At 46.8% G+C, this 27,717-nt stretch overlaps 1 protein-coding gene across 3 annotated transcripts; it reads left to right on the top strand.

Annotated features, from left to right (window-relative positions):
- Positions 1 to 1,161: 1,161 nt before the first annotated feature.
- Positions 1,162 to 27,717, top strand: lrp3 (low density lipoprotein receptor-related protein 3). Of its 3 annotated transcripts, none has more exons than XM_035396725.1 (8): positions 1,162 to 1,723; positions 2,542 to 2,744; positions 4,067 to 4,114; positions 10,517 to 10,655; positions 17,314 to 17,519; positions 19,646 to 20,735; positions 21,615 to 21,747; positions 25,964 to 27,717. In XM_035396725.1, exons 2-8 carry the CDS (start codon positions 2,672 to 2,674, stop codon positions 26,807 to 26,809), a joined length of 2,535 nt encoding a protein of 844 aa, XP_035252616.1. In that variant the 5' UTR covers positions 1,162 to 1,723; positions 2,542 to 2,671; the 3' UTR covers positions 26,810 to 27,717. The 3 variants fall into 3 exon arrangements, with proteins under 3 accessions (XP_035252616.1, XP_035252615.1, XP_035252614.1); XM_035396724.1 differs by lacking the exon at positions 1,162 to 1,723 and adding an exon at positions 1,730 to 2,351; XM_035396723.1 differs by lacking the exon at positions 1,162 to 1,723 and having other exon boundaries at positions 1,730 to 2,744.

Genomic DNA, 27,717 nt, shown 5'->3' with positions numbered 1-27,717 from the left:
CAAATTACCAAGTAAGTTTTATACATATTTGGCCTTCACACCACCAACCCTTTTGATACTTGAAGGACACACAGTCGGTGTTCTGTTTCCAATTTAAATGTACTGAAATTACAGTACAGTCTTGTATCCTGGCTACTGCAAATTGTACTGTATGTACTTTTATTATTTAGACTCAGATGGAGAGTCTATCGTGTGCCTGCTATTTCTCATTTGCTTTAAATTTCCAACACTAGGCAATGTTGCAGTCTTATCGTCTTCAGTTGGGCACAGAAATAAATCTTTCCTCAGCCAGTGTGGGCCTCTGCCCTCTCTACAAACATCCAGAATTACACCCACCTGACTTGAGCCAGCTCGGCAGTCAGGTTCGTTGACAGATATGAAGACAATTGCTGCTATAATGGTGAAGGATACTGAATGAAAACAAATTTTGTGACCAGACCACCCCTCTCTTCTACCTCTCAAACACTGTTCAGTGATACCACCTGCACAAAGAAATGCTTTACTGTCCATTGTGAAGAAAACTGAAGTTGAAGCTGAAACAGAGGTTCAAATTAGCACCTATCAAGCCCCAGAGTTCTTACACCAGGGTCTATTTAATATGTTAGCACTGAAACAATGACAAAGTTTTTTTCTTTCAACAAAAAATCAGACGATTCTTCAGGAATGGTGGTTATGAAACCTTTCCTGCAAGAATACCCTTGCTACCTGTATGATGCTTCACACAAGTAGGCTACTATTTCTGTTCACAAATGTATTTCCTTCTACCTGCAGTTCTGAACTACTGTTATAGATCATTCCTTAAAACTTTGCACACCTCTGGTGTACAAACTGGTTGTGTTTTTATTTTCTTTAAGAACGAGTCAATGTCTATGTATACAGTTAAAACGCTATAGCCCCGAACCTTATTTAAAGGAGTACATTTTTTAACGCGGTTTGGGTCAGCCGAAGAACTCAAGGAAAGGAAAGCACTGAAATATGTATGATGTTATGGCAGTGCTGGTAACTGCAGCTCAAATGTGAAATGTATCAGAAAGTGAGAAAATTCCTCGGAAAATACAGAGTGAGGCTATTCGGATCTTGGGATGTGACAAATAAAACGAATAACAAACAGATATAATTAATTTTTTAAATCTTACCGATCCTCTCGAGTCGGCGTCAGTCATAGCCTACATGTTTTTTTCTGCTTTTATTTATTGTATTATTAAAGCCGTTTATTGGGCAAATATGAGCTCGAGCGTTATTTTTAAAAAACTATTGGGTATTAAAAATATCTAAGAAAAAATGTATTCCATTAGAATTATACATTGCAGGTTACACTCTACGATCAGTAGTCTGTCCACATAAATGCTTTCGAAGAGATTACATAATGAATTCTGAGGACAAGATGAAGCATGCAGCGATATATCGTGGTATGGTTTTGACATTAGTGCCATTTTAATAACTTAGGGACAGGCAGGTAAATGGTAAACTACAAACGTTCTGAGATACGTTTTGCTTTTGAAGATGATATTAGATACTCGATTTAATATCGCAACATTCTATGGAAACAGGTGGATAGCCGACTGAAAAAATAGCTGCGCCGCAGCTAAACAGATTGCGGTTCAGTTGTGCAGTTTCGCCCTCCGTCCACGAGAAGGCAAGATTTGACAGCAAAATTTGATGTGTACATCTAAACGGGATTGTACTGTGGGATAGAATTGATGCAGTGATCGCAGCCCCGCAGGTATGTTTTTTTAATCACCGCGTATCCAAGTAGCCTAATAGCATACATCACCAAATATCAGCACGTCCACTGCTGCTACCTGGAGTAGTTGCTATGTGATAGTAGGGCAAGGACAGGAAGTTAAAATGAAAACTGGCTTCTTGTTCCCTGACATCAATTTTACAACAGGCGCTCCGTAGATTCACTAACCACTACAACATATGGATGCACTCATCTCTCAGTCTGTGTACTATTACCCCATCCATATGATATCAACATCAGTTGGGGTCCGCAGCTCCAGCTACGAACCGATTCTCGTGAGAAAAAAGGATTTCTGCAGCTTGTATTTTTCGTCTTGACTTTTTTCTCAAGCCTCTTGAGTTGACTTAATATGAACATTTGCGTGCAATCAAACTACGTGCGTTAAATGTTTGTCGGTTAATTCCCTCGAAGACCCAGGTGTAAATTGGAACATTGTTATCCTTTTCTACCAGCTTGTCCAAACGAGCAACACCATTTAGCGAATGGCATGTTTGTTTGGTAGGTGAAGATGAACGCAGTGCAACTGACTAGCATTTCAAACTAAAATTACAAAACGACAACAAAGGAAGGAATGGAAAATACGAATGAACGATATACACACGGGAAGGTAATTCTGGGGCAAAGTTATTTTTTTCCAGTGCTCCCACGAAGTCATGCAGAGACTTGCACCGATTCAAAAAGACATCAACCATGAAGGAACACATCCACATCCGTCGCCCGTTTTCAGATGTTGGCGGTGGTGTTCCATTCTGAGCTCGCTAACGAGATGTACTATTCCTCTCTACACCTTTTAACAGCTACCCTTTGGTAAAAAGTGATGGAATGGTTTAATGTCTTCAAGATGACATAGAGACCGTCCGAAAGCTCTACTGCAGATGCTCAGAAAATAATTTCCAGGATGACAAAAGAATTGCCTGGCCATTTCGAATGATGGAGAGAACGGTAACGACAGAGCCTGTGATTAAATGGATTTCCATTCGATTCGCTGTGTTTTGTGTCGGTAAGTGTTTGCATATTGAATTTTAAGAATAAACCTGTGTAGGCTAATTTTCTCAGTTCCGTACCGCTAGCGTCTTCATATCACAAAGTGTTTTGCATTGTAGCCTACCATCATGCCTGGTTTGCTTCGGGTTTTGTTTATAAGCGATACTGGGATGTCATCTATCCTACTGTTATTATTTAATGTTACAACCAGATGTTACAAAGTAGCAAGCGATAGATGCCTATTAAAACAGTGTAAACGGTTAATTTGTGTTGATAGTGGACTACCTTACGCATGTGTTCACTGAGTTGAATAAACTTGTGTGTTAATACTGCAGAATGCAACATGTTTAAATCATTCCATGCAAGCAATTTATGACAAATTTACAGGTAAGTGCTCAAGCGGTTGCTAATATACTCTGGTATAATTAACATGCCGTTTCATTGTTTTTAACCATTTACCGTGGGTCCTTTGAAATAAAGCATTATGTTAGTGAGTATGAGACCGCAATCAGGATTTTTCGACTTTAATGACCTTTAGAGAATGATGTGCCCCACCAACGCTAATCATATTAAGCACCTCTGCCTCTAGAACACCGTTCCCTGTAACAAAAAAATATATATATATTATATAACCAGTAGTACAAGGTAGTATGCGAAGCGTGTTTGTTAATACTTTATATTAATGAAGTGTTTCTTAAGTTTGACAAATAAATAGGCCTAATATGACTGCACCACTACACTAAGACATATGAAATTCATAATTACACATCCAAAAACATCTTTACCTCTTCAATGAAATGTTTTTTTTCTTCATCATTTAGACATCATAAAAGTGCGTTTGGTACGTGAGACTGCCTGTCCCTAAAGTTGTAGCAAACTGCTTGTACTGTATTTTACATAATGCCCCTGATAGAAGACCCTGTCCCCTTTCGCTGTGAAAGCTGGCGTTCGCGTCATCTGACAAAACATTTGGCAGCGCGAGGATGGAGCTCTTATCAGCCGTCGGTGTCTCAGCCTCCACTCTCCCCCTGATCTCAGACAGATTAAAGTGTGCGTTTTGCGTGAACGAGTGGGCTGAGACAAGGGAAGGGAGAAGAATCCAGATTTCTCCCAGGTAGGCTCTGCCAGGCCCAGTCAACCTGGTGGAAGCGAGGAAAGCCCTTTGTCTCACCCAGGCCCCTGAGGCGAGCCCCTGGGAGAGGCAGGAGGTGTACCCAGCACGGCGTGCGCCTTTGCAGGTTGGGCTCGGGTCTTGGTTCCTCTTCAAAAACAGTCTGGGTGTTGCTAATATTATTTTTCTTCCTCTCTCTCCTTTTTTTTTTTTTTTTTTTTTGGCAGCCTGTGTCCTCACTGTTCAAAGGACAGGATCCACCGCGGTTCTGCTGGGTAAGACTCCTTCTTGCAAGTCGTGACAGATTGTAACTAGAATGTGGAATTTCAGAACAGAAGATTAAACCTGTTGTTTTTTTTTCTCCCCCCCCCCCCCCCCCAGAGAGGTTGGGGGAAAAGAGCTACCCGTAGGGCTTCCCCTTTGTTTTCAGAACAATGGATGTGCGCCTGTAGGCCGTAGGTCTCGTCACGCTTCCATTCGCCAGACTGTGCGTTTTCCTTCAGGATCATGTGGCAAAAAAAACCCCAGCAGATTTAATTGTTGCTCCGTGTAAAAACATTAATTCCATAAAAATCCTTAACGCTTGATATCAGTCTGGTGTGTTGACTTGGTTTCTATATCGCTAGAAATTCCTGTGGCAAGGCCAGCTTTCAGTAAGGTGCTGCATGTTGACCAACTGCGTCTAGAGCGGAGAAAACTATCACCAGGATTCAGGATGGCCGCATGCTGAACGTGTGGAGCAGTTGCCAGCGCTGTGGTTATTTCATCCTTTGGGTCATTTGACTTAACAGCCGTTATCTGGCTGTCTATGATTTTTGCAGGCGGTATATTTCAGTTTCCTCTTTTGATTGGATTTCAGTATATTGCCATTGATTGTATCTGTTGGGTCTCAGTGGACCTTAAACAGCCATAAGGAAAGGTGGAAGCGTCAACTTTTTTTTTGCGCCTCATTAGCTTCTCCTTGTACTGTAATAATCTTTCTCTCTCTCTCTCTCTCTCTCTCGCACTTGGCATTGCTCTCATTTCTTGCTGCCTCACTCTTTTGCTCTCTGTCTCACTCGTTCACACACTCTCTCTCTTTCTTCCTGTCTCTGTGTTCCTGTGGACATGTCCTCCCGGGTGCGTGGACAGCAGCAGTCCAGTGCTTGAGCTTTTGATTCCTGCTCTCCCCCTGATGTAATGTGTGCTAGCTCCGCAGGCATTGACTGCGTGTGCACACCACAATCAACACCAGCTTACTGGGCCTTTTTGAGTCTTATCTTTGTTGAAAATGAAAGCAGAGCTTAGTACTTCTGGTATTTTTCCTCAGATTGATGTAGTTTTTTTGCAGGGCTTTTACTTTAAAAAAAAAAAAAGCTTTAAAAAAAAAAAAAAAAAAAAAAAAAAACTCTGATTCATATTGGCAGTGATTCATTTTTTTTTTTCAGAAGTAATCCTGTACTGAGCAAACCTTCAGGTACTGTGATTGTGGAGCCATGGTATATAAATTGTGCTGAGAAGAAAGATGAAAATGAAAGGGGTTTTGTCATATATTTGTACAGAGCCCTGATTTGCTGAAAGACTACTGTGGGATGAATGGGTTTTTTTTCCCACTGAAGATTAGGGCCCGCAGTGTACTTGGTGCAGATAGAGGAGTAAAGGACCCAGCTACATTAATTCAGTATGAGCCATTAACAATGTGGGTGAAGCTTTTGTTGCGTTGCCAAGTGCATACACACACTCACGGGCCGAATTGGCAATAAAGTTCATCAGTCCTACACTGGCTCTCTGCCACACAGTGGTCAGGTAGGGGTTTGGTCAGCCATCTCTCTTTCACATATAATAATGTCAAATTGTCCATTTTTAATCAACTTTCTGCATCGGTGCTGTGAGCACAAGTTACAGTTATGCATGTAAAAATTTCTAGAGCAAGGATGCACCAAATTTTAAAAAAATGTTTCGAATCCATTTTTTATTTGCTTAGTTGAATATCTTCTTTTGTTGTATTGAAATTTTACCAAATAGTATATAGCGGGGACAAAAATTGGCACCATTTCCCATGAAGCTTGTGTAGTAGGCCCATGGGTTATGCAGTGTAATACAATATCCAGCGGTGGTTAATTTCTGGTAGTTTTCATAAACATTCACTGCTGCTTTTAATTTTCTGACCGGAATCCTGGAAAAAGCAAAAAAAACAAGTGCATTTCTAAATACTGCATGCTGAACGATTTCAAGGGAATGAAGGATAAACCCTGTTCAGATATATCTGTGCACCTGAGTGTGATGCAATCGCTGCGGCGCTGGATCGGTGCTGGCAGTATAGAAGGCCATTATCATGATGTATGGCTGTGGCTACGGTGTCGCTGACCCCGTCACGGAAATGCCACGGGACTTCGACCCTGAACTGGAATGCAACTCAAACAAGGATGTGAGACTCCTCGGCCTGTGGACTACAGCAGGGGTGTCCGATCTTAATTTGGGCCGGTGGGAGTGCTGATGTTTGTTTCAGCACAGCATCACGACGCCTAATTCAACTAATGAACTAATCTTCAATCAAGACCTTGATAAGCAGAATCTGGTGTCATGGTGCTCGGCAAGAACAAAAAACCTGCACCCACACCGGCCCTTTTTCGGGTAAGATTGGTCACCCCTGGACTACAGTCAAAGCACAGGCTCAAGCAGTTTAGGCCAGCAGATAATATAAATGCAAAATTACTCTGTTGTTTAGGTTGTTAGAGCAACGCAGCTGCTACAGCTTCGTGTACCGGGGCTGCCCATCCGGGCTCGTTGGTTTTCTTCTTTGACAGAATAACGTGGGACGCGTAGGAAGCAATGACGTGGATTAGAGCCCAAACCTGACACTGTGACAGAATTGGCATTAACAGGATTTGGGGACATGTAATTGTGCTGCATAGTCTTTAATCCACATGATTTGACAGTTTTGACTTTTCAAAATATCATTCAGTGGCTTAATTAAATTTGTACTTTGTGTTTATTGACAAATATTATTTGTTTTGTGAATGGTGTGTGTGTGTGTTTGTTGGTCTGCTTAACAGTCCGAAATACACACACTCAAATGAGTGCAAACACAAACCCTTCAGTACATTCTGAAAACCATTCAGGCAGAACGACACACCCAGTCCGAGTTTTGCTGACTTAGTCTGTCAAAAAAATGAATTATTCCAACCATAATGTGTTCTCCCAGAACTATGCGTAACAGAATGTACATAAATATTTCCTTCTCATGTATGAAAACATGATTGTGTCAAGACATCCAAGCATTTTCATTCATTATTCTTTCTGATGTTCCACAATAAAACCGTCATTTGGGTTTCCAGGAAACCTGATGTTGATGTGGTTGTACACTTGGTGTTGGAGGTTCTGTGACACTGCTGCTTTATAGACTGTGTAATGGGTCACAGAAAAAGCAGTTAGTCTGCCTGTAAGTTCCGCTTGGTTATTCCAGTCAGGTCATCTGTCCTGCATGGACCCGAACTTGGCAGGATGGAGAGAGGGGCCATTTAAGGTCACATGGGCAGAGTCGTCTACGCTGGGTGCCTGTGGGGCCTGATCTCATCATTTACTGAACGTTAAGTTAAATGGTAGCGCAGCACCGCTTATTTCCTTCCTGTGAACCTAATGTAAGATTCGCTGGATGGTTCCATTTTGTTTGTGCTCCGTCTGTGTTTCCCAAGCTGTGTGTTTGAGACATTTTGCTCCAACTTTATGTGCATAAGTCGTCAGTGACATTGACTAATGGCACTGCAGTGCACTGGAAATATAAGAGGCGAAGGAGAGAGTTTGAAGTAATTTTGCTGAGGCGCATGTTAGTCCTGGAACTGTAAGCCAGTGGACACATCGCTTATTCAAATCAAGGTCAGATAAAAGCAGAGAGAGAGACAGAGAGAGAATGGCTTTGTATGCTTTAATAAACGGTGTGTCGGGAATGAAGCCTTGAGCTTGATAAAGGGCTTTTTTGAAAAAATGTACATTTGTGCTGATTTTTTTGCCATGACTGTACAGGAGTGAACCTGTGTCCTTGCGTCTCCGGAAAGCCGCCGTCTTGGAAAGAGCGAAGCAGGGGAATGGAGCGTAGATTAGCCTGACCTCTAGAACGCTCTGGGAGCTTGAATTCATGAGTAGGAAATTAGAAATTGAACTTAGCCAGGAGAAGGGGGTATTATCGTACTGCCAGTAGTCTCGGAGAGAGAGAGAGAGAGATGACAAAGGTCCTGTTCATTAAGACCGTTTGTTTCACTCCATCATCCTTCCCCTCAAACGTTTGACTTTAAAAAAGGGGTTCAGTTGCCTTGTTTGTCGGCGGTTACTCTAGCATTTCGGCTGGTTGTTGTGGAAAGTTGGCAGTTGATATTTGCCGGCGAGAAATCATTGTCAGCTGGATTTGGCAAATGAATATAAAGTGTGCTAATTGTGAACTTCCTGAAACCTCGGCCTGTGAAAGATGTACTCCACCAATTCATTTTCCTCTCACATTCTCTTGTGTTACTGCAAGGCTTTGTGGCACACCAGTGAAAGTTTCTGAATGCCTTGTATTTATAGCAAGACATTGGCGAGCACAGTGAGCCCTTACACTCACTGGCATGAACAATCACTTCAAACAATTGTAGTAGTCACACTGTCCGACTCCAGAACAAAGAGACGTTGATTCATGGAAGATCTAAGATTGGAGTTAATCAAATCCTCTCAAAGTTAGGCTTCCTTACAGCCTTTGTGCTGTTTTTGGTTGGAGAAGCAAAAAAAAAAAAGAACCAAAAAAAAAAAAAAACAGCCAGATTGAGAGGAATTTGCTGACTGGTGGTGAATGTTAAAGTTTAACCCTTGAAAATATTTTTTTTTTCTTGCATGAATCTTCTGTGTGTTTCCATAATTCAGTGTTCCATTACATTTCCACACCTCAGTTGGTGATGCATGTCAAGTAGACTCACCAGCTTATGGAATGGAGATGCACTCTGACTACTTCTGGCCCAGCTCCGAAGTTTAGCACATGGAGTGTGTGACTCAGAGAGAGGTTGCCACAGCTCGTCATGTCACCATGTCTCTGGTGCTGTGCCATCGCACGGTCTAAAGTCCACCTGGCGGGCCTAGTCGTGTGATGGACACTGACTATGAGAGCCATTCTGGGAAGATAGGGGGGCTGTTGTGTTGTTGTGTGTAGGTGTCAAAGCTAAGTATCTGAAAGGCTGCATGGTTCAGGATGTACTTTTTAAATGAATTTACTATTTGGTCAAATCCTTTTTGTTTAAGTTCTTTGATTGTGGGTATGACAACCTCATATATAAGTGTCCTTGCTTGACGGCCTCAGATCCTCACATACTGTGCCGTAATGCCATCCGTTACAGTCAGGTTCACAGATCTGCCGCGGAGGGCGGAGCTTAACTAGTTCCCAGGCCACCTGGGAGTTGCAGGTTGAGAGGCTGCGACCCACACTTAACCCCGGCATGGGAAAATCAGAGGGCTCTGTCCTTGTTATGTGTCTCCAGGCCCGGCTCCGGTTTCTCCAGGGTCAGACGCGGCTGTCGATGGCGTTTTATTGCCGCTGACACGCAGAGGTCACGTGCACGCAGGGCAGAGGCGCTGGGCTCCCTCCCGTGAGAGCGCGGCAGGCGGGATGTTGCGCTATCAGGTGTCAGGCCTGCTGGTGAATGCAGGTCACCCCTCTCTCTGCCCCCCCCTCCCCCCCCTCTCCTCCCCCCGCCCTCCTGCGCGGACAGAAATGTCCGGATGGCAGGGTTTTAAGGCTTGACCCTGCTTTGCTTTCCCACACTGCGGGACGCTGCTGGTGCGCACAGATCTTGGTCTGGTGTGTGTCACCTCCCCTTCTCTCCTAAAAATCTGTAAGAGGAGGCATGGGGAGGGGGTCAGGCCCTGGGGGGGGGGGGGGGGGGGGGGGATTTTGGGGGCCTGCTTGTAAAGGCGAGGGTGATGGGGTGTTTGCAGCAGCTACACATCAGTGTTCAACGGAACACGCTGGCTCCACTGTCTCATGCCGATAAGTCTCTCCTGTTACTTCCATCTCATGGTCTTCTAGGGGGATCTACTGAATATTTCATATTAATTTTGCCAGTGCACTTTCACTGGCTGAAATGCTCTTGACAAGGGTGTCCCGAGTGGGCTGTCAGTTCATCAGGGCAGGGTGAGGTGTCCATGAAAGTTTGATCAGGCTGTGGGTCCCGTACAGGTCAAGACCAAGTGAAGAGGCTTGGCTGAACTATTGGGCATGGTCCTTTTTCCATTTTCTGTGTAATGTATCAGTTGTGTTCTCTACACATGTAATGAGTGTTTGTGGCTATATGTGCATAAATATAAAATGTCTGCAGAGCTACAATTTGTACAGTCCGTGTGTGTCTTATGATGTATTTGTGTTGTCTAGTCTTGTGCACATAGCATGTATATGTGGAGGAGCTGTGTTGGGGAAGTCAAATAGGGATTTGGAGTGTGTATGCGCGTTTTGAGGTTGACTGTTTGTGACAGCCTTTCATGTTCTGTGCTTTTGTTTTATGTGTATGTGGATGTGTGTGTGTGTGTGCGCGCGTGCGCGCATGTGTGTTTTGAGGATGACTGCCTCTGATGTTGTCTGCTTTTGTTTTGTGTGTGTGCGTGTGCATACCTGCGTCTGCATGCGTGTGTTTTGAGGATGACTGTCTCTGATGTTGTCTGCTTTTGTTTTGTGTGCGCAGCTGCCTGCAGTGGGAAGGTAGAGCTGCACACAGAGAGGAGGGGTGTCATCTACAGCCCGTCCTGGCCACTCAACTACCCCCCAGGAATGAACTGCAGCTGGGACATCCAGGGCGATAAGGGTGATGTCATCACTATCAGGTGAAGGCCGCACAGCAAGCCTGCACACGCTGGGGGGGGTTAGACCTGATGTGAGGCCAAGGAGGAAGCCCAGACACACACGTACACACACATGCGCACGAACACTTGCACTCACTCACGCATACATGCGCGCACACACACACACACACACACACACAGGCTTACATATATGCACGCATGTACGGACACGCACACACACACATACACATACGTACGTACATGCACACACATACGCACGGACATACACACAGGTGCATGCAGGCACCTATGTGCTCACAAACATATGTATACACGCACTGGCACACACAAACACGAACACAGTCACACAATCACAGTGATGCTGCAGCTCCTCATCTCAGTCGTCATTTCACGGTGAGAGTGTCCAGGTCTCACATTCCCGTTAGCTGGACAGGCAGTCCATTCTTTAAGATTTGTGCTGCATCACTTTTCATTTTTGTGTGAAGCACTGTGACCATGCTTTTCAGTTAAAGCAAGATTGCTTGAATGAAAAAGGGAATTCGTTTATGGCAAAGCTGTATATTTCTCTGCTACAGATAAGCTCAGCAGATTAGTCTTGGTGGCTGAGGTAGATCCCCGACTCAAACTTACATAGTTAGATGTTTCTGCATTTTCATGTATGGTGCATCAACATTTTAGCCTCAGTGATAGCATCCTTTTTAGCCAGGTCACTCTTGTGACAGTAGCCTGTAAATTTGCCTGTTATCCATTTTGTATCGGTCTTGACAAATGGCTAAATATTATATTATCAAAGGAGAATTTTTGATGTACATTAAGGGGGAATTTCCAAAAGGCCCTTTTGGTTCTAACTTTTGATCATTTTTCTTTATAAAATACAATACATTGTATTTATGGTTTCTTGAGGAATTTCTACTACCCCCAAGAGGTAGAATGGCACGAAGGTTTGGTAAATATTAAACTTATGACATTGTGGACATTTTATATCTCATGCTTATGTGCTCACATACCTTGTTTATTAATTAGATTCTTTTCATGATTTTTGTTTTTATATTGCCAGCTGTAAGAATAAAATTTGGTGCCAGTAATGTGATGCTTCCTGTAGAATACCAAAACCGCCCTAGTGTAAGTGTATTTTAGGTGTCTGACTCAAACATACTCGGATGACAGCCAGTGAAGGCAAAAAAAAAAAAATCAATAGGACAGTTATTAGGAGCTGACAGGATGAAACTTTGCTCTTGCCATCTAACAAGCCTCTAATTGACATGCTGCTGAAGGATGGAATTGCTGAAGGATGGAAAAGCTGTCTTCCTCAGAGCAGAGTCCCTGAATCTAAACAGATTTGCTTTTGCTTACATCCACCAGTACAGAGTTCATTCAGATCTTTAAGCAGAGTCTTTACTCGGCGTTCTTGTTCTCCATCTTACGGTCTCTTGCGGAAAGCGGCTGCTCTTGATCAACCATGAAACGGCTGATGACCTCACCAGTACTCCTCTTAAACTTCCTCTGATAGGGGCGACATAGCTCAGGAGGTAAGAGCAGTTGTCTGGCAATCGGAGGGTCGCTGGTTCGATCCCCGCCCTGGGCGTGTCGAAGTATCCCTGAGCAAGACACCTAACCCCTGACTGTTCCGGTGAATGAGAGGCATCAATTGTAAAGCGCTTTGGACAAAAGCGCTTTATAAATGCAGTCCATCTGATTGCCACACCATTGCAGGTTGCTCAGGGACCCTGCAAGCTGGAAGACGAACCCATCAATGAAGACGGACTCAAACATGATGTCATGGCCTAGACCACAGACAGATGCGACTAGTTAAAGGGGCAGAGAGAGAATTGCATTGCTGGGATGGCATGAACCTCCGCAATGGCACAACTCCAACGAATTAAAAGCAAAGGCCTGGGAGTATCTAAAATCCTACAGCGGCGAAATGAATGGAGATCATTACTGAGTGGTTCAGGAGGAGGGCCAAGTATTTATGAGGATCAATACTGCCGAGAGCGGGCCCCGGCTCCCACGTGATAAAAACACTCCGCTGGATTTCTCATTCCACCCACTGCTTTTTGTTTACTCTTTTTTTTTTTTTTTTTTTTTTTTTTCCCCGCCTTATAAATTTTCATGTGGTCAAGGCAGCGAGGAAAAAAGTAACACAAAAAGAGGGAAAAGCAGGGGCAGAAATGACGTCCTGGAGGAGGTGGCGGTGGCGGCGGCGGCAGCTTTGGCACGGGGGCTTTGTTCCGCAGGCCCGACCGAACAGGAGGCAGCGGGGGGGCTGCCTGGGATTGACAGGGATGATTGAAGTTTGTGATTCAGCGGAGCGCCATGCATTTTAATGAGGGAGCGGAGCATAAGGAGCAGGCTGCGCCGGTGCTGTCCCTGCGGCCCGGAGGCAGAGAGGCCTGCGCAGTCAGCACCCACACAGGCCCAGCACCTGCGCACACAGGCCCAGCGCCTGCGCATACAGGCCCAGCGCACACAGCAGGGGGCTAATGCTGAGGGTCATCAGCACAGAGCTCGGTTCATAACTGGCAGTGTTTCAATTGCCGCCGCACGTGTGGAAATGATTTAATTCACCAGACTTGATCAAGATCATTTGAAAATGTGTCAGTTGGGCCCCAGTCTCGGGTATCTTTTCCCACTTAAACTTCCATGCCTGCTATGCTTTTGAAAATCTGCTTGACGACGCTGATGTTTAACTGATTGCGACCCCTTTTTAAAAGTAAGACCTTTGAGGAACTCTTATTTAAGTTACATAATAAATGAGTGAGTCTCATTGGCCGCTACAGAGAAAAAACCAAGAGGCCCGGTTGCCAAAGAGGAAACTGAAGGGGAAGCATACGGGGCTGGAATTAATTTGCGGTCGAGTGGAAAAGTCCCCCTTTCACCCCTACCTTCCTTTAATCTCCTTCCCTGACAGCCTCAGCTTGGAGCTGCTGTTTGGCTGTGTTTTTTTTTTTTTTTCCGTTCCTTATCTGATCAGATATGATTAGATTTCGCCGCCCCTCACCAGCGGTTTGGCTTCACTCTTTTTACATCCGGACTGTATGCGTGTGCGTGAACGTGAGACACTGACGTCTGATAGCACTTCGCCCCTCATCTTCACTCCACTCTGGGCACGGAGTAATTCAGGCAAGTGGGCTCAACTGTCAGTCAAAGTCAGGAATTTCATAATGGAAGCCCTTGTTTTGGCAGTAGCTGCGAGCAGCGTCGGCACCCATGCATTTCCTCAGGGTCTGTGCTGATTATAAGTTTTTTTTTTTTTCTTCTTTTTGCTGGAGAGTAAAAACTGTGGGCACTACTCTAGTACAATTCCGTCAACATAGGATAGTGCTGTAGTAAAAAAAAAATAATAAGCTGGTACTAAAAAATAAATAAAAAAACGGAAGCTCAGAAAATCTTAACACTAGAAAAAAAAGTCCTGTGTGTTCTGTTAGATGTTCCGCTGGATGGATTCCTATCCACAGGGTGGAGAGAGTATCTGCAGCTGGGTGGTGATTACTAAGGAGGGTAAATGGGTCCTCCTGCACCAGGATTCTCCTCGCTGTGAGCCGGGGAGTTGCTCTCAATTGCGTCAATTCATCACAGGTTTTCCCCACGGAGGTCTTTATTATAAACACCGGGCCCTGCTTCGCCCGCCACGATAATCTGTGCAGGTCATCCCTGTCTGAGAGGAACGATTACTCCGATGTTGTGAGCAGGGGTGGTTATGCTCAGAGCCTGGGGGTGCCTTTTTTCGGCTATCGTTCTCCCCCCCCCCTTCCTGTAGAGGCTGGAGTGGGGGCTAATGTGTCGAGCTTATGTCCACCCAAAAATCCCCTTACTCTCAGAATGACGGGTGCAGCCTGTTTTTGAACGTGTCAAAACCGAATCTTTCATCTGTGTATCTAAAAAAAAAAAGAAAAAAAAACTCAATTTGAAGTGAGGCATTTTGAATGCAATGACACTCCTCCCCATCTTATTAAAGTCTGTGGTGGGTGTCTTTTGAATCTGTGGCATTGTGACAGCCATATTATTTTCTTCAGTATTTCGTATGTAGAGAAATATGTCATGCATTCATATATGTGTCATAATCACAATACGTAGGCCAAGACGCAACAAAGGTTTTTGGATCTTGTTTTAGCCTCAACTTATTTGCAGCCTCCTCTAAATTCACTGTGATGGGGGATGGGGTGTTCTACCTGAGTGATGTCGTGTTGCTGCTTTTGTTGTGACACGTTTGAAATGAAATGGATGCCGTAGTCTTAAAATGAGACCAAACATGTTAAATAATGATCTTGGCTGAAAACTTCCAAAAATTCCCCTTTTAAAGTTACCTGCATGCTTTGTGCATGCAAATGACCCACATCCCACTGCAAATGTCTTATGATACAATCGCTGTTTAAAGTGTATTCAGACTGCACATGGTGGCATTATTTTATGGCAGTTTGTTTTCTCCTTGGCCCACTGACCAGGTGCTCACGTCATGTGCCTCACACCTGTCTGCCATGTGTGGCTTTTTACGAACCCTCCAGTAAGACCTGTTGGCCTCTCAGCTGTTCGAGGATCCATTTTCCGGGAAGTGATTTTGAACACAGAGGGTGATGGGAGTTGTTAGTGTGTATTTTTCACTGCACAGTGGGGGGCAGTTAGACTGCGGAAATGGACATTTGTGGGTGGGGGGGGTTGGGAGGCCTCACTCATTCCTGTCCAATGTCCTGCAGCGTCTGTAAAGGTCATCGTTTGTAGCCACTTAATTATTTGACTGCATGAAACGCTTCAGCCGTCATTGCTTGTGTGAAGTGCCTGGGAGGGGGGGCCGCCGCTGCTTTTAGACGGAACTGTTTCCATTTCCTGCGTCTTCACAGAGACCGTAATGTTTCTTCATGGTCCCTTTCAGCTGAACAGGGGGGTGGGGGGGGGGGGATCAGTGCTATGAAAGCAGGGGCATGTGACCCTCCTGTTTTCAGGTGAGAGGAGAACATTGTGATTTTATGCCTGTCGCTGAAGTGGCTGTACTCTGCCCCCTGCCCCCCATCATTAAAATTCACTTATGCAGTGAATAAATCACATTAGGCAGAACTTGGGCGAATTGGACTGTGGAAAGATACACAAGCTGTCCAGGACCGTGGCTTAGGTACAGTCAGGCCCTGCTGCACTGGGCTTTTGGGCTGTGCATGCATGATTCAGTGTAGTGTGTTCTGACTGGATCCATTTCGAACTGTAAAGTCTGGGCCCAAAAATACTTCACTATAAAATACAGTTTTTGTGGCTTGTGGTTAAGAAAAATGAATTACAAATAACAATTTACAAGTCATAACCAAAAATAAATGAAATCCGTATTGCAAAGAGGACAAAGCTCATAACGCTCATAACACGATTTCCCAAAAGAGCTGTTTTCATATTGTCTGCACAGTTAGGTTTTGAGCTGTCACACTGGCCAAACTTCTCAGACGTCTTGATAAAATGCTGTTGTGAAAACCACAGCTTGCTGCTGGAGATGTACAAGTATATCCAGTGAGCCTTTCTTCCTATATGGTTGTGTATTGGGATATCCAACACTTTGTGCTTATATAGAATAACTGCAGTTTTAGGACTTGGACTAGGAGCATGCTAGTCTTACACACGTATACTCCGATAACATACAATGCTGCCAAAGTAGGACGGAGTGTAGCACAGTGGGTAAGGAACTGGGCTTGTAACCGAAAGGTCGCAGGTTCGATTCCTGGGTAGGACACTGCCGTTGTACCCTTGAGCAAGGTACTTAACCGAAATTTCTTCAGTATATATCCAGCTGTATAAATGGATACAATGTAAAATGCTATGTAAAAGTTGTGTAAGTCGCTCTGGATAAGAGCGTCTGCTAAATGCCTGTAATGTAATGCAATGTAAGTAGTTGAATGGCAAAGATGATTGTGTGAGTAAAAGCTTATTAACGTGAGGTTTTTTTTTGCCTTCAGGACTGGCTGTAGTCATATCAGGTTCATTGTGGTTTTTCAGAGCAGGGTTATGTTTGTAAAGCCCCTGTTTAATCAACCCTGGTTGTCATCTTTGTGCACTTCATTGTTCGCTGCACGTTACGCTAATGCTAGTGTCTGTGGAATGTTCCTTTTCATTTCCCTGCATTGTGCCTGTTGGCCAGAGCATTGGTTTTGCTTGAGTGTTTTCAGGAGCTCGTTCCAAACATTATTTCACTGTTATTGCGTCCAGTACTGCTGATTTGCAAAGGTACACTTTCCAATTATGTTTCACATTCGAGGTGTTTAACAGCCTCTCTCATCCACAGTAAAAATGTACAGCTTATTTTTATTTTTTCATGTAGTTATTCAGCTGGATATTTACTGAAGCAATTCAGTACTTTGTTAAAGGTCACAGTGGGAGTGCCAAACCTAGGAATGCTCATCTATATCGCCTTCGGTAATTTTTCTGGGCAGGAGTTGTACAAGTGTGACGAAGCCCGTGTTTGTGAGAGTCTGTCTTTATCAACATGCCCTGAGATCCAGCGATGGGTCTTATTATCTACACATATTTTCATAGATATTGAGTTTTATGAAAATCGCCTATTTTAATATTAATATTACTTGAAAGGTGTGATGTCCGTTACAATGCAGCACATGTCCTCAGCTGTTCACCTGGAGCTAACCTGGAGCTAACCCGTCGCTAACCTGGAGCTAACCCGTCGCGTTCTCTCTCACCCCCTTTCACGCAGCTTTCGAAACTTTGACCTTGAGGAGTCTGGGAAGTGTGCGGGAGACTGGCTGATGCTGGGGCCCACGTGGAGGGAGGAGTACCGGGTGTGCGGCTCCCTCCTGCCCCCGCCCTTCATCTCCTCGCGGGGCAGGGTCTGGCTCTACTTCCACTCCCAGGCCAACAGCTCCGGGCTGGCCCAGGGCTTCCGCCTGTCCTACATCCGGGGTGAGGTCCCTTAGAGCCATCTGTGCTCAGATATTCACCCTGTTACACACACTATTAAACCCACTATTCCACAAAGTCCCTCCTGTAGGTCAGTGTTAATGGTTCACAAACCTTGTCATGGAGTTCCTCCACGTGTGCTGCTTCTCATTCTAACCAATCTCAATGTTAGGTTCTAGATACACACACTGTCCCACACACTATTCCACATAATCCCTGCTGTATGTCAGTCTCAGTGGTTCCCAAACTTTGTCATGGAGTTCCTCCACGTGTGCTGGTATTCATTCTAACAAAACTCATTGGTTAGGTTCTAGATACACACACTGTCCCACACACTATTCCACATAATCCCTGCTGTGTGCCAAAATCGATGGTTCCCAAACTCCGTCATGGTGTTCCTACAAGTGTGCTGGTTTTCATTCTAACAAAACTCATTGTTAGGTTCTAGATACACACACTGTCCCACACACTATTCCACATAATCCCTGCTGTGTGCCAAAATCGATGGTTCCCAAACTCCGTCATGGTGTTCCTACAAGTGTGCTGGTTTTCATTCTAACAAATCTCATTGGTTAGGTTCCATAATTTTTGCTTCAGATTCTGACACAAAGCAGCCGCCTCATTGACAGTTGCTTTTACATCCAGCATTTAACACATGGTGATTTCAGATCGCAAATTGCCAGCTAAAATGTTTAAATGTGTGGTTTTGAAAAGGAATCACTTAGCAGGGCACATTTCAGAAACTAAAACATTTGTTGTGTGATAACTGGTCAGGCTGATTTAAAGGCCTCATTGTTTGTAACCTGGTCTAATGTGGTATTAATAGGGTAAATTAGTCCCTCATTAGATGTTAAAAGTGCCGAAAAACAGCTCATTACATGGTAGGAATTGCAACAAAATACACAGGGGTACTGCAGGGGTGAAGTTTGAAACATTTTATCTTTCTGCTGAACCTTACGGAGTGGAACTATGCCTTCTGTTCAATGTGGCAGCTTCTTTCTACCCTGGGTGTCATTAAGCGCTAAATACTCACTTTAAAAAAAAAAAAAAAAAAAAAGTGCTCTAGAAAACAAAAACAAAAACAAAAAGTGAGCCGATGGACGGTTGTTTTCACATCGCTATGAGGCACTTTCTAAGATCGATAAAAGCTGAGGAAATGAACAATATTCAAAAGCTTGTCTCCTTTTTCTCAATGTGTTAAAACTGTTGGCCTCAGATCTGTATGTGTTCCCTAAGCCATCAGGGGCTTGATGAAATTGGAAGTGAAAGGAATTGGATTTGTCTGTTCTTGGAGGACAAAAGTGACAGTTGATGATGTTGACCAAGAGAAAGTTATTGCGTGCGGTCTTTCTCACCCCTTGTTGCATCCCTGATTGGGCAAGTGTTTCCTGTTGCTTGGAGCCGACAGCAGGTTTTCTATTGAACTCAGCAGGGCCCATTAACAGGGCATGGTCAGCCCTGAAACATGCTGGAGGCCAGACTTCACACCCAATCTCTATATAACACTGGCAAACAGGAGCCACGTTTCTCACACACAGATTTGAGGTGCTGACTTTGTTTGAAGGTTCCGATCGGTTTTTTTTTGAGAGCCGGAATTGACTACATCAGAAATTGGCCGGCACACAGGTGATGTAGTTTCTGAAACTTCTAAAAATGATTTTAGCCATATTGATGCTGGCAAATACCTAAAGGTTAGATGTGAAATGGCTAAATAATTTAAAAATGTTTATGGCAGTTATGAGTGATAATTCCCTAGAGCTTAAGCACCCAAAAGACTGCAACCGCAGATGAGCACATTTTTGCTTTGTCTGTGCTTGATGGGTTCTGCCATCCTGATGTGTGTGTGCGTGCGCTCGTGTGTGTGTGTGTGTGTGTGTGCGCGTGCATGCGTGCACGTGTATACATGTGTATGTGTTTGTATGTGAAGAATGTGTGTATGCGTGCGTTCGTGTGTGTGTGTGTGTGTGTGCGTGCACGTGTATACACTTGTGTGTGTTTGTATGTGAAGAATGTGTGTATGCGTGCGTTCGTGTGTGCGTGCATGCGTGCACGTGTACACACTTGTGTGTGTTTGTATGTGAAGAATGTGTGAGGAGTGTGCTGAAGAGTGTGCTGTGTCCTCTGTGCAGGCAGACTGGGCCAGAGCAGCTGCCAGAACGAGGAGTTCCTGTGTGGGAACGGGAAGTGCCTCCCGAGGGCCTGGCGCTGCAACGGCCTGGACGAGTGCGGCGACAGCACGGACGAGAAGAGCTGCGCCCCCCCGCCCACCGAGGCCCGGCCCAGCCTGTGCCCGCCCGCCACCTTCCAGTGCACGCAGGCGCAGTCCACCCAGTGCCTGCCCAACACGCTGCGCTGCGACGGGGCCCGCGACTGCGCCGACGGCTCGGACGAGGCCGGCTGCCCCGACACGTCCTGCGGCAAGCGCCTGGCCAACTTCTACGGCTCCTTCGCCTCGCCGGACTTCTTCCGGCCCGACCGCGGCGCCGCCGCCGACCTGCGCTGCTCCTGGCTGCTGGACACGCAGGACCCCAAGCGCATCGTCCTGCAGCTGGACCTGCAGCTGGGGCCCGGCGACTCGGTGCGCGTGTACGACGGGGCGGGCGAGCGGGCCGACCGCCTGCTGCAGGCCTTCTCCCACCGCAACAACCGGCGGCCCGCCGTGGTGGAGTCCAGCCGCGGCCAGATGACCGTGCTGTACCACGCCCGGCCCCGCGGCGCCGGCCACGGCTTCAACGCCTCCTACCAGGTCAAGGGCTACTGCTTCCCCGGGGAGCGGCCCTGCGGCAGCGACCAGGGCTGCTTCTCCGAGCGCCAGCGCTGCGACGGCTACTGGCACTGCCCGTCGGGCAAGGACGAGGAGGACTGCCCCGTCTGCCCGGCGGGGGAGTACCCGTGCGAGGGCGCCAGCGGGGCCTGCTACCCGGCCTCCGAGCGCTGCAACAACCAGAAGAAGTGCCCGGAGGGCTCCGACGAGAAGAACTGCTTCAACTGCCAGCCGGGCAACTTCCACTGCGGCACCAACCTGTGCATCTTCGAGACGTGGCGCTGCGACGGGCAGGAGGACTGCCAGGACGGCAGCGACGAGCGCGACTGCCTGGTGGCGGTGCCCCGCAAGGTCATCACGGCGGCGCTGATCGGCAGCCTGGTGTGCGGCCTGCTGCTGGTCATCGCCCTGGGCTGCGCCTTCAAGCTCTACTCCCTCCGCACGCGCGAGTACAGGTGCGCCCCTCCCCCCACCCCGCCGCTTTTCGGTTTACCCCACCCTCCATCATCCTCTCGCTGTCTTTACCGCTCCCTCGCGCACTCGGTCTGACCCGCCCACGTTTCCCTGACACCCCGCCCCGCCCCCCCCCCCGCCTCTTCCGCCATCTCCAGCATGGCGAGTCAACCCCCCCCCCGCTAATTGATGACAGAGTAAATGGCAAATCGCTGCCGCTTTGTTGCTATTGTGTTGTGCGGGATTATGGAAGCTCAGGCTGTGGTAATCCGTCCTCTGTGTAACCAAATCGGACGTTTCTGAATCGGCTTCCCTGTTGAGTCCGCCTGGCCGGACCCCACAGCATGTGACTGAGGACACTGAGGGGTGTGGGGAGACAGATTTAGCAGCTGTATTACCCCCACTCGCCCTGGATAATTCTATCCTGCCGTTTGGTCCTGTCATGACTCATATAGCAATATTGGCCTGATCGGTTAAATTTGAAACGGGAGCTGTTATCTGAAATGGAGAGCGCTTTGTGCTGTGAGCTGAACTGCCCTGTCTGATGAATGGCACAGACTAGCCTATATTCTGTGGACCTTGCTGTTGTTGTGTTGCAACATCCTTCAGAAAGGAATGAAAGTTCCTGCTTCTTGTTGCGAACTGTGTTTTCTGCAGTTTCCCATTTCCGCTGTAATCTTTGACATCTGAGTAAACAACAAAAAAAATGTTTTGTAATCTGTTGTGGGAGACCCATCATGATAGTTTTGGGACCAGAGAGGTAAAAAATAAAAGACATGATGAAGCATAGACCAATAAAGTTGTGAAATCACACTGTGGACAGTCCTCAGACAAATCCTTTGATATCCTCTTAGTTTGTCTCTGTCTCTCTCTCGCCACAGGGCCTTTGAAACCCAGATGACGCGATTGGAGGCGGAGTTTGTGAGGAGAGAGGCTCCGCCCTCCTACGGTCAGCTCATCGCTCAGGGCCTCATCCCGCCCGTGGAGGATTTCCCGGTCTACAACCCGTCTCAGGTGATTTCCCGCTGGCGTCTCACAGGATTTCCCAGCGGTTTTATAATGCGATGCGCTCTGCAGCACCTGCACCTGTAACGCATCCATTGGGTGTGAGTTGTTGACGCTGGTGTGCGATGAGATGCATGCAACCCGCCATCTCAGTCCCTTTCTACCCTGCATGACACTGCGCATAGTTACACACTGCCTTATAGGGCGGATAGCCACAGACACACCACACCGGTGGCTTGGTCTGAATTCAGTATTTTACCAATGCACGTACTGGAACAATGTTGGAGGATGAGCCAGCCGGTGTCCCACAGCTTTATGAAGTGTTCAAATTAAAGGTCGTCATCAACGCTGCAAATCCGTAATGAAATATAACGCTTTGTAAATAATTCATTGTGTTTGACATAAGGACCGAGTAGAAAATGCACAGCCTTTTTTTTTAAATTCACATTTTAATTAACGCAGTAGTAGTTGCATAATGCGCGTTGCACATAATCCCTTGCAAAACCTCTCATTTTCTCTCTGCGTGCTGCCTAGTTAAAAAAAAAAAAAAAGAAAGAGTTGAAGAAGCCGGGCGTTAGAAATCTCAGCCCATCGAAGGGGGGCTCGCCGCTCATCCATCAAAGAGGCGCGCGGGGGACTGAACGTGTCCCCCAGGCTCCCGAGCCCTATTTCTTCTCCACCTCTTTAAGACGTCCAGACGGTTGGGGTTGGTTCGGAGGGTGGATGAATAAATAATATTCGCCGGGGCTGATGGACTTTGTCGCGTTCGGGTTCCCCGCGTGGGGCTGTCTTGCCCCGTGTGAGCCTCCCCCTGAGAGACGGAAGGCGGTTCACGTCTCAGAACCCTTTCTAGACGCAAGGCGGAGGGGGGGGGGGGGGGGGGGGAAAGCGTTTTCAATTTTTCACTTTATTCGTGGTTTACATAAAGGGTATTACAGTAGATTTAAGGCTCTTTGTCATCCTGTGGAGCACAGGGGACACAGTGTCACATCCCCTTTAATGCTCTCCCAGTGCAAATAGCTGCGTGCTCTTTTAAGTTGAAGCAGAAGTGCCCTGACAGAAGGTGTTATCTCAGAGCCTATGCAGTACCTCGCCTGTTCTAGTTACTTATTTTAGGCCATTTATTTGAGATGCATTCACACAAGAATTTATACTCAAGGAAATTATAGACACTACTGCCTTTCATTTAATTCCACTTTGTGCATATATAACCCATACTGTTTTGTGGGCAGTTTTCAGCCAAAGTAAAACATGTTCTTTGTATATTCTATTTGGTTTTGTAAAATAGAATTGTATTTGACATGATTCGTGGAAATTAAGCATATTGATATTATGTTCTTTATTATAGCTATGCTGATTAATAATGGGATTATATTAATTAAGTACAAATTTGTTTATTTGCACCCAAGTTCGGCAAATTCAGCAATCTCTAAAACTCATCAGACTGAGGTTGTGGAGAGAAAGTGCAATGCCCACGTTTCACTTGTCTGTCAAAGTTAAGGACCAATGCCGATTGAATATAAGCGATTACGTAAGACCAGCCGATAACATCAACATTGCCCTTTAAATGCAAAAATAGATAATGTATTATAAAGCATATAGCCTATGTAATAATAAATAATATATACTATGATCAGTAATTCATAGTACATTTGTTGATGAGTTTGGATGCTCTTCGGTATAAAAGATAGTAAGTGCTCCCTTTGTCCTCGTTCAAGGCATTTGTTATCTATGGTTCGATGCTAATGGTTTATACCCCAGCAATAATGAATGAGAATGGTTGACCACCATTCTACAAGACAACAATGTTTTCAGTGAGATTCCTGTAGTCTTATAGTGTTTTTTTTGTTTTTAAATGAATATTTTAGTTTTAGTTCATTTCTGTGAAGTTTGTTTTCATTTTGCACAGAAAGATCAGGTGTGTGAAAACAGCTCTCCAAGTGAGAAAACATTGTTTTTGCCAACTCAACAATACGGGTTTATGTGCCATTTTGCAGCACTGAATTTTTACTTGGATACACAGAGCAGGCTGTGTGTTAAAAAGGAAGAAGGAATGGCAGTATTATCTATACGACATAGACAGTGATTTGCAATTTTGTCATAATTTTGCCTTGACAGGTGAAATGACATAATTTAGTGTATTACAAGCAATTACGTTAAGGTCTGTCATAACATTCGTCATTGCATGTTACATGGCAGTATTATGGCATTTATTATAAGCTGTCATGAATGGGGAAATGAGTTCCATCTGTGTAGCCCACATTGACAGGAAGTCTCAAGGTGTGATTTACTGGTAGGTGGGCTGTTGTCAGTTAACCTAGAGGGACTGAACATAGCTGCTGGCCTTTCCTGTTAGAATCCGCCAGTTAGAAAATGGCTGACGTTTTATCAGTGCTACTGTGGCCAAAGCTAACCTTGATTTCCATGTAGTTTTGCTTTGCCAGATTACGGTTATGTTATGATACTGGGGTCTTTGGTGATAATGATGAATGATAGTATTTCCACCAGGTGTCCCTTAATTGTTTAAAGTTGCCATTATGAATTTGGCATTCGTTCAGTTTGAATCCACATCCAGGTTATTGCACTATGCAGTACCACTCAGGGTGAAGTACCTAAACACGATGTCTTCTTGGAGATATTTTATCAGCAGCGAGAATGCCTTTAATTTCTATTTTCCCAGCAGTCTGTAAACTAGGGTTGTCTGTTGTGAACCCTGAAATGGGTCTTAACGGTCAATTAACGGGAATTCAGTCAATTATTATTATTAGTGTTTCATTGTCCTGAGCGCATCACGCTTCTCATAACCAGCATCTTACAAGCACCGGCGCAGGAAGAGTATATCGCTACATTAAAGCTGCTCTCGGTGCTGCTACAGTAATTTAATTAATGCGCTCAGGGGCCAGGGAGCGAGCTATAGGAAACGCGGTCCAATATACTGAGTGGAGGATTACGGTGTGTACAATGCCGCTGGCTCGCCCTTGAAAACTCGTGAAACGAGCGAAAACAACAGAGCCTTAGGTAGCTGATATACTCCTCTGCTGCTTACTATTCTGCCGTGTTTATTCATAATAATAAGAATGTGCAGTAAAAGAACTGGCTAACGCTAATGGGAATATTTATGTATGGCAATATTATGACAGTATAGAATTGCTGCTGTATCAAAACATTTCCTGTCGCCACTTTTGCTTGTACACATTGCATTATTTCTCTTGTTTGGTATTATTTTTGTATTGCCTAGATTGAGCATGTTCCATATTTAAAATATTAGCGACATGCCGATTGATCTGTTACCCGGCCGAACATCTTGAGAGTCTCGGTTTGATCAAAGCGCTGCACGCGTTGCCACGGCAGCGCTTTCCAGACCATAATGCGCCGCCCACCAGTCACCGACGCTGCCTCGTGGGACCGCGAAGCGTTCGCTTGGCGCCGAGTCACCAAACCGTCTCGTTCAAGCTGCGCGGCCATTTCTCTCCTCCTCCGCCTCCTCCTCCCGTATTTCTGTCCGTTGCAGCGGTGGCTGTTCTGAGGACAGGTTAAATAAGCTCTCGCACCCACTTCACCTCGTCCCTCCTCTTTCTCTTCGGTCCTGCGTGTCCTGACATGTTCCGCCCTGGCGCTCCCTCCTTTCACACGCTCTCTCCATACTCCATATCTCATACACTGCTTTGTGCTGTCTTTTTTTTTTTCTTTCTTTCTTTAGTGATTGAAAGTAGACTTTTGTTGGCTGTTGGCACACGCTAGCTGCTTGTGGAACCTAACACTGTTCAGGAATTGGCAAAAAAGAAAAAAAAAAAAAAAAAGCCAAAACTGTCTTCTCCACTTGTAGCGCTACACTACACAATCTTAACACAGGGGTGTCTGATCTTATTCGAAATCGGCCGGGGTGGGTGCAGTATTTTTGTTCTAGCCCAGCACTAACACACCTGATTCTACTTATCTAGGTCTTTAGTCAAGACCATTAGCTAAATAGTTCAACCCGGTGTTGTATTGCTGGGCTAAAACCTGAACCCACACTGGCCCTTTTCAGGTAAGATTGGACACCCCTGATCTGAAGTGTACTGCCGATATAAGATTGAAGGCCATATCTGCACCAGTGTAAACACGGCAGACATGTTGCAAGCTAACAAGGGTGCTTAAAGGAGCCGAATGGTGGCAGAGACGGTAACGTGTGCTCTGGGCCCTGATGTTGATGGATGAGCCGTGTCTGCCCCCCCCCCCCCCCCAGGCCTCCATGCTCCAGAACATCCGCACCGCCATGCGCCGACAGATCCGCCGCCACTCCACCCGCCGGGCCTCGTCCCGCCGCCGCCTGGGGCGCCTCTGGAGCCGCCTCTTCCACCGCGGGACCCGGCTCCGGGGCCAGATCCCGCTGCTGACGCCCCCGGGGGCCAGCCACCCCTCCCTGACGCGCTCGCACAGCTACCAGGCCGTGGGCGGGGCGGGGTCCGGCGCGGGGCTGACGCCCTCCCCCTGCTCCTCCGCCGCCGCCCTGGGGCTGGCCCTGCAGGCGCACGCGGACGCCCTTTACCGGCCCCCCACAGAGTCCCCGCCCACCCCCCTGTCCCCGCCCACCCCTTCCTCGCCCCTCTCCGCCTCAGACAGTCCAGAGGAGGAGGAAGAGGAGGAGGAGGAGGAGGAGGAGGAGGGGGGGTCGGGAGTGGGCTCTCCTGAGGCGCCAGGGGGCAGGGCCTCCCGCAGCGGCTGCCCGCCCTCGGGTCTGACGGACACGCCGGGCACCGGCAGACAGCGGGGCGCCGCGCCGCCCGAGAACTCCAGCGAGGCCTACGGCCGCAGGGCGTCCCGGAAGCTGGTGCGGGGGCTGGCCGCCAACCTGGCCCTGCGGCGGTACGCCCCCCTGGGCGCGTCCCCCAGCCCGGACCCCCTCCGAGTGCCCTCCACCCCCACTGAGGGACACGCCCCCGCCCCGTCCTGGGACCCGGGGCCCTCAGGGACACAGGGAGCTGATCAGATGTGCCAGTCTGTGGAATTGCCAATCGGGGAGGAGCAGGAGCAGGAGCAGCCCTGCTGTGGGAGCGACGGGGACGATGACGAGACCCTTCTCGTGTGCTGAGCCAGCGAGCCGCCCACTCTCTCTCTCTCTCCTCTCCTCTCCTCTCCCTCGCGCCATCAGGAGGCGTTCGCTGGGCCTTCGCTGTCAGGAAAATAACCTCACCGCTCCGCTTTTTTCTCTCCCCCTCCATCCCCTCTGCCACAGACCGGTTCCCTGGCTGCGTCAAAGCTGCCAGTCAGCCGGACAGCACAATTTAGTACCGAGGTGCGGAGACCAATTCACCAATTCACAGCAAACGCTAACAGCAGGCTTTTAAAAAATTCCTTCTAATCTTTCCCAGGCCTGACCTTTCACCCCAAGCCCTTCCGCTCCCCTTCATTGCTGCAGCCCCAGTTGGCTCTGGTACGGACGGGGTCATGTGACATATCAGCAGGCGAACGTGCCGCTGTCGAATTGTGGGGCCCCCCCAAAAAAAGCACTTTCTCTCCCCCTGCCTTACAAGAGATCGAAAAACCAGCTTCAAGAAAGGACCAGTTCCTGCCGAAGTGACTATCCTGTGACTTTACTTGCTTTTTTTTTGATGTTGTTTTTTTTTCCAGTTATTTTTTTGCCATTTAAAAAAACGTAGATGGGCTCACCATCTTAATGTCTGTGGAACTAAAGGGATGAACTGAAAGGAAATTTCAATCTTGTTTTGTCGTCGCCGTCGTCGTCGTTGTTGTTTTTGTCGTTGCTTTAATCCCGCAGTTATCGCCGTTGCCTCTGGAGATTCTGGGAGAGACGCTCGCAAAAAGGAGCTCCCGCGTCGGCCAATCGGTGAGGAGGTTCGAACTCAGGAGAAAAGCGGAGGATCGTTAGGCAGCTTGAACGGAGAGGCCCTGTCTGAATGGCTTCTTTCAGCCGCGCGGATCTGTTTACTCCGTGGCGGTTTCAGCCCGACCCTTTTAACGGAAACTCAGACCTCAGGG

This window comes from Anguilla anguilla, chromosome 16, assembly GCF_013347855.1.
Source record: "Anguilla anguilla isolate fAngAng1 chromosome 16, fAngAng1.pri, whole genome shotgun sequence".
Taxonomy (NCBI): Eukaryota; Metazoa; Chordata; class Actinopteri; order Anguilliformes; family Anguillidae; genus Anguilla; species Anguilla anguilla.
Note: the sequence above shows the minus strand (reverse complement) of the source record. Positions and strands in the feature narration are given on the sequence as shown.

Excerpts from the sequence above, each read along its gene's own strand:
- lrp3 (XM_035396725.1), top strand. The coding sequence starts at position 2,672 with ATGATGGAGAGAACGGTAACGACAGAGCCTGTGATTAAATGGATTTCC. Across the intron at positions 10,656-17,313 it reads GGTGATGTCATCACTATCAG|CTTTCGAAACTTTGACCTTG; the intron begins GTGAAGGCCGCA and ends CCTTTCACGCAG. Across the intron at positions 20,736-21,614 it reads CTCCGCACGCGCGAGTACAG|GGCCTTTGAAACCCAGATGA; the intron begins GTGCGCCCCTCC and ends CTCTCGCCACAG.